Source organism: Macadamia integrifolia, chromosome 6 (genome assembly GCF_013358625.1).
Source record: "Macadamia integrifolia cultivar HAES 741 chromosome 6, SCU_Mint_v3, whole genome shotgun sequence".
In the NCBI taxonomy this organism is placed as follows: Eukaryota; Viridiplantae; Streptophyta; class Magnoliopsida; order Proteales; family Proteaceae; genus Macadamia; species Macadamia integrifolia.
Window position 1 is genome coordinate 37,991,281 of NC_056562.1, and position 10,995 is coordinate 38,002,275.

At 38.2% G+C, this 10,995-nt stretch overlaps 1 protein-coding gene across 1 annotated transcript; it reads left to right on the plus strand.

Annotated features, from left to right (window-relative positions):
• Positions 1–229: 229 nt before the first annotated feature.
• LOC122082793 (probable serine/threonine-protein kinase WNK5) lies at positions 230–8,308 on the plus strand (the record flags this gene model as incomplete). Its single annotated transcript, XM_042650567.1, is given in 7 exon segments — positions 230–1,091; positions 3,197–3,462; positions 3,569–3,792; positions 3,903–4,060; positions 4,193–4,541; positions 4,634–4,987; positions 7,914–8,308. Coding segments are annotated over 7 exon segments (1,839 nt in total), but the record flags the coding sequence as incomplete, so codon positions are not given.
• Positions 8,309–10,995: the final 2,687 nt, after the last annotated feature.

A 10,995-nucleotide genomic window follows, 5' to 3' on the forward strand; every position in this document is an offset into this window, starting at 1 on the left:
CGGCTTCAGCTGAGCCATTGAAGGTTCGATCAGATCACCTTAAGCCAAGTTGACCCATATTTATCACCATTACTCACCTATTGCCAAGTGGCCTACTAAAATGCTACCACTAAGATGCTTTCTCACCCTCTTCTATTGACAGTACATTAAATGAAATATCTGCTTATTGTTTGGTTGTGGGACCCACCTGAACAGTTGCGCCGGCCAGTCTTTTATATCATCACCTCCCTCACCTCTTCCCTCACCCAGGCTATCCCTTCTCAAAATTGAGTCTCGCTGCTTTCCCTCAATCTATTCCAAATTCTTTCCCAACTTTTCTGTCAGACTCTCTCTCTCTCTCTCTCTCTCTGCGTTCAACCACAAATGGTTCCAACAAAGCGTCGCCACAGATTCTTCAAGTTCAGAAGTCCAGTTTTTCTCTCCCTTAGTCTCCGCTCTACGTCTCGTTAGTTTCTAATATTCTCAAAAGATTTCGTTCTCTCACATATCACTCTCTCTATCTCTCTCTGAAATCAATCTTTCCCAGTCGAAGCTCATTGGGTGGAAAAAGAGGAGAAAACTCGAGTCTTTTCGGTTTCTTTTCTCTCACGGACATAAACAGAAACACATTCTCTGCTCTACTCTCCTCTATTCTGTTCTTACCAAATCAAAATCACTTTTTTTCAATTTTGGGCTTTGTCGTATCTATTTTAATCCCAGTCGATCCAAATGGTTATTAACGAGTACGAATTCTCACGTGCTGTAGTGGAAATGGCTTGGATCATGCTGAGGATCGATTACTCGAGGCTGTTCTGGCTTTTGTTCGGCGTCTTCTCTTATGAAAATCACGAAGGAAAGCCTCGGATCTAACCTAAGCTTAGCTCTCCTTTCCTTCCCTCAATTCCTTTCTCTCTCCCTCAAATTCTGAATCCAAGTGGTGAATACCAATCAAAAAGGCGTTTTTTTTTCTTCTAACCTATCTTGTTCATCTTCATCGACCTCGACTCCAAGAAACCAAAATGTCTAAAGCGCGAGTTGCAGAGCGTCTTCGAGAAGCTTCAGCGGCTGATTCTGGGTTCGTTGAAACCGATCCAACTGGTCGATATGGACGTGTAAGTTCTTCACCCTCTGAGTTCTTTTTCTTCTTCTATCACAACTCATTTTTTTTATCAATTCAGAGCTTAGAGAGAGAGAGAGAGAGATTAAATAACTCAACTAATGGGATTAAAGGGTTCTCTATTTCTACAATAAACTATGTTATTTTCTCTTTGGTTCCCCATTTCATCAGAATTTCTTTTATTGTTTTTGTTGGGTTTCTCTAGAGCCATTGTTTGTGGCTGAATCTATGGAATTTCTAAATCATAAGCTCCTAACTTTAGGGAAAAGTTAATTTCTTTCTCGATTTAATGTCTTTTATCGCTATTATTGAATTCCTACTCTGTCTGCTTTTGGATCTTAGAGAAGATGTTTCCTATTTAAAAGCATAGTGACTTACTTTATAATATAGAGATAAATATTTCAATCTGTGTAAAAGATTCGGGACCTGATGATATTAAACTGGTTGAGCACATTTCATCATAATAAAGTTTTTGTTTTCCACAACCAAACACGTCTCAACTTGATGCCAATTAGAATCATTCATTAAAGTGTAGAAAGCGCTCTTCAGTCATCAACCAAACACAAGCTACGTCTCTATTTTGCTTTGTCTATGTTTGGTTTGTTGGATGCTGGCATGAAAGCCCTTTTAATGCCGCCATCTAACAAACCAAACAAACATAGACAAAGCACATAGGGATGTAGCCTGTGTTTGGTGATGAATGAACAGCACTTTAACTCATGTGCCTGTTCTTCATATATCATCTAGTTATGGATTAAATTAAAGGCTTTATCTTTTCAACCAAAAAAAAATTAAAGGCTTATCTAATTATCCACATGTTGTTGTGATGCTTCTGTAAGAATTGTTGAAAGAAATCATTTCATGAATTTTGAGTTATTCAGATCATTTAGTCAGTTACTAAATTTGATTTATTGCTTGGTTAAGCAATTTTTTTCATCTATTTAATGAGAGGAATGCAATTATTATGATTTAAGTGGTATAAAATAGTCTGCCTTTTTTAAGGGTTCAAAGATGTACTAGTGAATGTGTGTGTGTGTGTGTGTTTTCTTATTTATTCTATATTCACCCGTGGGTTACTCAGATGGTTAGGGCGAACTAGGGATTGTGTGGATTAGGCATAGTCTTAGGTTCGATTCCCCATCTGTGCATCTACGATTTAAGTGGAGGTCATGGCGGTGGGTTGTTGTGTTAGTCTCCCCGAGGATTAGTCGAGGTGCGCGTAAGTTGGCCCGGACACCTTGATTAACAAAAAAAATAAAAAAAAAAGAATGTCCTAGTGTGTGGGTACTTTTCTTTATAAAGTATTTTGGTTAAAACTTCTCTTTATAAACCCCGCAAGTGGGGCAATTAAATTATGCCCTAGCTAGTAGGCAAATGGGAAGATACGATATCGAGGATATCCTCCGAAAAGAAATATTTCGACATACCAAAGTAAAGGTAACTCAAAACCCACTTAAAGACAGCGTACGTGGCACAAACATTGTTATCTTTATCTTACAAAAGAAAAAGAGATTTGACTCCAAAAAAAAGAAATAATAGAAGCCTGATGTCTTTTATAATAGTAGAGGCTTCAACAGGGTTGGGGGTGAGCAAGGGGTCGAGGAGGCATTTGACCAGGAAATTTCCTCTTCACTGGTATATGATTGCACAAGCTTTGGATTATACTTTAACCAAAAGACCAGGTTAATACATTTTCCAAGCCCTCTGATGGCAACAAAAGTAGTGGTTCAAGAGATCCCCATTTTCAGTGGAGCTGGTATGGTTTTAAATGATTAATTGGGTCCTTTGGTTTTGATAAAATTTGGCTCCTTTTGTTGCTACCTATAGGTCTAGCATCTTATTATATATTCTTCATTGCTATCATATAGTGGAGGATTTAATTGGTGAAAAGAAAACGAATGGCTCTTATGCTTTTTTTCACTTGAAAAAAAAAAATAATAATAAATAAAATAAAATAAATGAGGATTGAGTTTCTCTAAGGCCATGGTGAATGTCATTATGGTCCATCTGGGCCACCGAGGGGGTAGGGAAATCATGGTAGTGATCGATCCTTTATTTTATGGGGGGTTCCATCTCATCCATATCGGTGCCACTTTGCAGTTCAAAGAAGTTCTGGGCAAAGGAGCCATGAAGACGGTGTACAGAGCATTTGACAAAGTACTTGGGATGGAGGTGGCATGGAGCCAAGCTAAGCTCAACGATGTATTCCAATCAAAGGAGGGATTGCAGCGGCTCTACTCGGAGGTGCACCTCCTCAGCACCCTCAAACACGATTCCATAATCCGCTTCTACACTTCTTGGATCGATGTGGCCCAGAGAACCTTCAACTTCATCACCGAACTCTTCACTTCAGGCACCCTCAGAGAGTAATTACGGATACGCTTTCTTCACTGATCTTTCTCTCCTGTTTTTCACCTATCTATATATCTATCTATCAATAGCCCTAAAACTTCCACGTGGCATGGATTATAGATACAGACAGATGTACAGTAGCGTGGACATCCGAGCTGTAAAGAACTGGGCCCGCCAGATCCTACGTGGCCTCGTGTACTTGCATGGTAATGATCCTCCTGTAATTCATAGAGACCTCAAGTGTGATAACATCTTCGTCAATGGTCATCTGGGACAAGTTAAGATTGGTGATCTAGGTCTAGCGGCTATTCTTCGTGGGTCCCAACCGGCACACAGCGTCATAGGCAATCATCTCCCTCTTATCTTTAATCTATATGTTCTTATTTGCTTTTATATTTTGATTATAAATCACATACTAATTATGGTCAGCTTATCTTGGCGGTTGAAAATTTAGGAACACCGGAGTTCATGGCACCGGAACTCTATGAAGAAGAGTACAACGAGCTTGTCGACATCTATTCCTTTGGCATGTGTGTTCTTGAGATGATTACAGGGGAGTATCCCTATAGCGAATGTTTCAACCCTGCCCAAATCTACAAGAAAGTGACTTCGGTAAGCCTAGATATATGCCCTTGAAGAAATTGGCAGTTCTATCTATATATATATATATGTGGCTTATTTTGTTTTCGGATTGAGTTGTTAGTCTTCTCCACCCACTATTCTGGATTTTTTTTACTTTGATAGGGAAAGCTACCTGACGCATTCTACCGGGTCCATGACAAGGAAGCACAGTGTTTCATAGGCAAGTGTTTGGAGATTGCTTCAAAGAGGCTACCTGCCAAGGTACTCTTGAATGATCCTTTCCTTGCGTCAGATCAAGAAGAGGCCTTGCTGCCACCCGTTCCTGTTCCCCTTCCTAAGGATGAAAGCCAGAGTCACACTGATGAAGAAGAAGATGATGATGATGATATTGATAATGATAATGAAGAAGCTTGGGCCAATCCTGAAAGACGCGTGGACATCACAATCAAAGGGAAGATGAATCCCGAAGATGACACCATCTTTCTTAACGTACAGATTGCAGATAAGGATGGTATGTAACGAATCTCATTTGTTAGTCACGTTTGAGTTTATGAGATGATAAAGTTGAGATTCTAAGTTGTTATTTTCTTTTCTTTTGAACAGGTTGTGTTAGGAATATATTTTTTCCTTTCGATATTGTAAACGATACTCCTCTGGATGTTGCAACTGAGATGGTGAAGGAGTTGGAGATAAACGATAGGGAGCCTGCTGAGATTGCTGAAGTGATTGAGGAGGAGATCTCGATTCTGGTGCCGAACTGGAGGAACTGCTGGGTCTCATCTCCTGACCATGCTCAACACACCTTCAGCTACCATGAAGATGATGAAGGGGATGGGACTCATCATCCATTCTATAGCTCATCTTCATGTTCTTCCCAAGCTTCTCTCTCAGGACTGATAACTTCGACCCAGAATTCTCGTGGGGATGATGTGGTTTATAGCTGTGACTGGCCTCCAGGTACGTTTAATGTTTTGATTTTAATTCAGTTGTAATTCAGCTATAATTATTAGTTGCTGTGATGCAGATTTAGAATTGGAGGACCTTAAACCTATCTCACTGATTTAAAAATAAATAAATAAAAAGCTACCCACTTGCACGGCCAAGAGCGTGCGCATCAATCGGAGGCCATGCAGACGCTAGGGATGCAAAAGGGCTGGGTTGGGCTGGGTTTCTTAAAACTCTAGCCCAATCCAGAGTCCCCTGAACTGGGCCTAAATCTGCCCTGACCCTGACTCAGTGCTACAAAACTTCAACCCTAACCCGATTCTTCAGGGTTCAGCCCAACCCTTACCAGCCCTGATTGGCCATAATTTTTCAAGGTCAGGCCGGGATGACCCTGACACTGATTGACCCTGGCCTTGGTTTGCTATCAAGGGCTGGGTATACCTTGACCCTACAAAATATGAAATAACTTAAAAATGAAAAATTATTCATAATAAAGAGGAGATAAAAAAAAATATAAAGTTACAAATTTCTTGGTAAAAAAAGCAAGAGAGATTCTTTTTTTTTTTTTTTTTAATAAAAAAAACAAGAGAGCTCGGTGAGAAGATATATTAGGAGTTTTGAGGTGTCAATGACTCAATGCCAAACAATATATAAAATTAGGTTAAATTCAGGGTTAACATTAGGGTCACAACTAGGGTCAACATCAGGGGCAAAAATCAAGGCCAGGTTTACGGCAGGCTAGGCGGGCCAAAAACATCAACCCTGACCCTGACTTAGGTTCGGGCCGATCCTTAGGGCCAAAATTTTTGAGCCGGTACTTGTTCGGGATCAGGGCAGGCCAAGGGCTGGTTCGGGCCATTAGGACCAAACTTGCTCCCCTAGTAGACGCATCTTCAGCTCATGGGGTGGGGCAACACAATCTTTATGTGCCCGTTGTGTCGAGGTGTAGATACACGCAAGCAAGCAGGTAGTACTATTCTCTTGCCATAAAAAAAATATGGAGAAAAGAACCCTGTAGCGTGCATGTCTCGACGCTCAGACATAGGCATGCACGAAAAGACCACATTGTCCATTAATTGTCCCCAATTTGATACTTTAATGCGAATGCCTATTGGCGTGCGATGTGTTTGCACATTGACCGCACAAGCGGATAAGGTTCTCTTGCCCAAAAAATATATAAGGGAAAGAACACTCCCTGGTCAACTGCTAGAGAGCACTCAAAAATAAAAAGTCATGAAATGATGCATGCACCTGATAAAATTCAAAAAACCCACCCCTAAATATGTTCATGTGCATTTGTCATTGGCTCCTACACAGACATAGGAATTGCATGATCAGGGATTGTTTTTGTTTGTAAAAATTAAAAAATAAATAAAATAAATAATAGAAAGACCCATCCAAACTTAATGAGGTATTAACTTAGTGAGGGATCAAAACCATTATAGACCGGTCCAAAGACACCATCATTACCACCCAACGGTTTGCATTTTTTATTTTAATCATGTATTTCCATTGACATTTCTGATGTAAATCCCTGGCCCCATTAACCTTGCACAATATTGTCCCCTTTGGCCCATGAGCCTCAAGGCTTTAAAATGCATTATGTCATGTTAAAGAGGCTAGAGGTTATTAACTAGTCTAGGAATCTCTCTCTAGGCGATGTGAGACTAAAGTTTGCATAGTCTCACTGATTTTTCAGACTCTTTGATACTTGTTGTATTCTTGGTGGGAACACCTCACCAATCTCCCAGACAGATCTAGTACTTATCGTGTTCTTGGATGTCACATCCCCACTGATTGGCAATGGTGCTGTCCTTTGATCATAGTGCACTAGTTTGGATCTAAGGTCATCATTTGACCATTTTGTAAAATAGGGTTTTCTTTGGTTGTACCCGCATCAGATTTGAAACCCATGTAGATTTATAATATATTGACATTGAAATATGGTTCCTGTACAGTGTCCAGCTTCCCCGTTGCTTGATGCCCTAATTGTTTTTTTTTTTTTCATAAGAAAATATATCTTAATTGTAAGATATAACATTTTCCCCCTCTTGTGTGTCCCCCAATACTATCAAAGTCTCTGAGATATATATATATATATATATATTTATTTATATATTTATATTGGGTAAACAAGTCTGTCATACCGTACCACCCATGTTTATCATATCAATTTCGTGTTAGTTTTATTTATTTGGCTAACAGGTCATGTGGGGATATGTGGTTTGACCCATCTTATGCTAATAGGAGGCAAAACTCTTTACAAAATGACAATAAGAAGGCTTGAAATCTTTACTTTCATGAACATTGATGAAGTGTTCGGTATTTACTTTATGTTTATGTTTGATGTTAAAAGATCTCTTATGTTGTATATGACTTTGGTGCATCGAATTTGACTTTAGTGCATTGAACTTGATTTTATGTACAAACTTTATGTACAAACTGGAACATAAAGTCAAGTTTGGTGCAGCAACTAAAATTCGATGCACCAAAGTCATATACAACATAAGAATTATTCTTCATTGTCATCTTGTGAAGAGATTTTGATTCTTATCTACCCAAAATATAACAGATTATGCAAATATAAACGGACTTGACATAATAAAACCCATTGATACAAACTAACATACTATTAATGTGGTATTATATAGTGGACCTAACATGATATTGACAGTATTGGTTGATTGACAAAACATGGTTCATTTATCACTAAATAGTGTTAGGAGTTTGCAGGTTTGGAGACAAATTAGTAAACACTGTTTCTATTTTGCAACATTACAAGTTTGAACTGATAGGTGGAGGGATTCCTACGTATGTATAAGGGAGGTAGTAGGTTAATTAGTAGTCGATGTATGACTAAACTCTCAACATGATGGTTCAATGAAAAAATTTTAGTGAATTGAAAACTCCATTCACAAATCACCATTGTTGACTGCAGGAGAGTCGGATTTGTTTGATACTAGCTCTCAAAGCTCTGCACATTCCGGCAAATACTCCAACTTATATGACTATTCCGCCATCGAAAATGATTTGGATACAGGTCCCAGAAGAAAAGAACACCATCATCACCAGACTGTAGCAACCCACAAGTCAACAAGATTCTGCCCTGAAGAGAAATCAAGAAGAGGACATTGCATTGGTGTGAACTGTTGCAAGCAATGCAAGGTGATTACAGGACTCCGGCGAGGCCCTAGTTCGTGTGATCGAATGGCATTAGATTCCCGTTACCTGATCGATGTTCGGAGCCAGTTGTTGCACCAGTCTTTGGTTGAGGAACTGAACAAAAGGAGGTTGTTCAAGACCATTGGAGCTGTGGAGAACATAGGATTTCAAGCACCCTGTGAGTATTCAGGCAAGGCCTCTCAAGAAAAATAGCTTCTTTAAGGGTCTCCAGAGGTAAGCATCTATAATTTCATATGGTGGGGTTTGTGGGAATTGAGACTATTGAAATTTGGAAGTAAAATGAGAGTGGGAGTGAGGGACTCTTGATGCACACATATATAGACTTGTAAGAATAAGAATGGTTTGCTATATGGATGAAAGCAATCTGTGTCGGCTTGTATAAATGGTTAATCAGTGCATTGTAGTCCTTTGGTAGTCCCTAATTTTTTTCTTTTAATATCTTGTTTTGAGGGTTCATCTATTTACAAATTTTCGTCTCACCTAAACTACCACGATGTAATTTGCCATTTTACTTGGCATGTGGAAACGTAGCTCCACATTCTTACATGGATAATTGAGGGCCATCCCAAGATCATCACTCGGTACTCAATCTTGGCCCAACCCAACCTTGAGATGGAAAATCTAAGCCCATTTCCCAGCCCATTCGGCTCAAGCCTACCATGTGGTAGCCCAAATCGTGCTAATATTTCCTGGTTGGTCTACCAAATCGTTTGCTACGAGATCTAGGTCTTTCAAAGCCTTTGAACAGTTCTGTTATAGTTACTCCAAAACTGATGTTATTTCATAGACACGAGAAGAATCTCCGCTGGAAAAGATGTTGAATCTAAAGCTTCTATTCCATGAACTCCTTCCCCTTCTTTATTCGTCGTGTGAAGCACTTCTACCTGTTGGGAAGCTCGTTGCTTCCTCCTTATCTATATCTAAGACCTTGCCTGAACAATTACTTATTTTCATTTGAGAGAGCGTTTAAGATCATCATATGGGATTGATCCACACAGATAAAATCTATCCGAAGAAAAATACTGTGGTAGATTCCATCTGTGGATCAAATAGGATAATAATAATTCTCATAAAAGAACTTGATCCACCTCTCCGTTTGATAGGTGGATTCCAAGAAATTCTCAAATGATTTGACCTTAAACCAATCGAAGAGGTCTATTTTTTCTCACAGAAAATAGGGCCCTTGATGCCCATTTGGTGTAAAGGTTTTCTTTACCTAGCAATGCTATTGAAGATTGGGTTGGCAGTTGGCTTGATAAACACGGGAAAAAAAAAGTGTAAATTCCCAGCTGCCCTCTAATTAGTATGTGGGAGACTTTCAGCTCGTAATGTTAACACTAATAGACCTCGAAACTATTTTGAATATGATTTGCATACTAAAGTAAGGGGTTTAAGTGATAAATTTTCTGAAAATAAGAACAAATGAAGAAAAAAAAAATATTGGACCCTAAGGTCATGCTCAATGGATTCACACATGAAGTATTATGAGGGTTTTTTAGAAAAGTACTAAAATCCTATAAGGGTTTGTAATCCTCAGGATGAAACGGTGAATTTCGCCATCTGATATAGAAAAACTTTATCCAAAAACATATATCATAAAACAAAGAATAAAGTTTTTTCTTTACTACGTGGTGAAATCATCGCCTGATTTGAAGGGACTTGGCTCCTGTACTTGCCCTCCCTCACCCTATCAAGTGGCCCTAAGGCCACACGGTGAACAGATACATGTTCACCGTTCCCTTAGGGAAACTCGGTCCCAAAAGAAAAGTTCAATCAATGGTTAGTTCTTTTTTTTTAAATTAAGAAATATATATCTTGTTCTTTTGGTTTTAATTTCAAATGTTAATGTTAGATTGTTGCCTTTCGGATTAAGTGTTTTTTTTTTTCCCCCTTTGAATTTGTGTGTATATTTGCACTAAACCACAAGAAGCAAAAGTTTCGAAAATTATCATATCATGATTTTAGGTCTATTTTATTTATTTATTTTATAGATAAAAAATTCATTAAACAAAAAGATTTAGGATTTAGGATTTAGGATTTAGGTTTATCATTTCTTACAAGTTTAAGAAGCTCCTTTCAAAAATCGGAAAGATAGATAATCATTTCCAAAGCTCATCTTGTTTATTTATTTTGTTATTGAGAGACATCAAGTGGCATTAATTTACTCATTTTATTGTAAAATAGTTTTCCCAGTCACCACTAAGAATTTTCCAAAGTAAAATCTGAAAATTCAACCACCACCTCTAAAGCATAAAAGAACATAATCATATTTTCCAAATTAAACTAGAAATCTTTGGAAATTCTTTTTCCTCATATGAATCATATTTTTCTTCCTCTAATACAATAAGAATTTGCCACCATTCAATTGATGACGTTTCATTTTCTCTTATATTTTCAATCATAGATGGAAGAAGAAAAAAAAAACTGTGGAAACATTGATTTAGTTAGAATTGACTTATGAAAAAAATAATTAAAATTATTATGGGTGTCAATTCCAAGCATGCACCGACAAATCCTAACAAGTCCAACTATAAAGCCCAAAACTGACATGGCCCATTTAGTAATCTTGTCTGGCTGAAGTCTTGCCCGATTTAGACCAAGTGATTAATAGTTCAATTCAGTCTGACAGATTTAGAATTGAGACTCGTAAGTAAAGCCCATTTAAAGACAAATGTCTCATTATCGCATTTAAAGTCCATTTAAGACCCATTTAATCCGATTGCTGATAGCCCATTTAAAGTTCATTTAAGTTCTATTTAACATGATTATCAGTAACCCAATTAAAAATCAATACCCGACCTGACCCAACCCAACGGATTGGCATTTTTTTTTTGGGG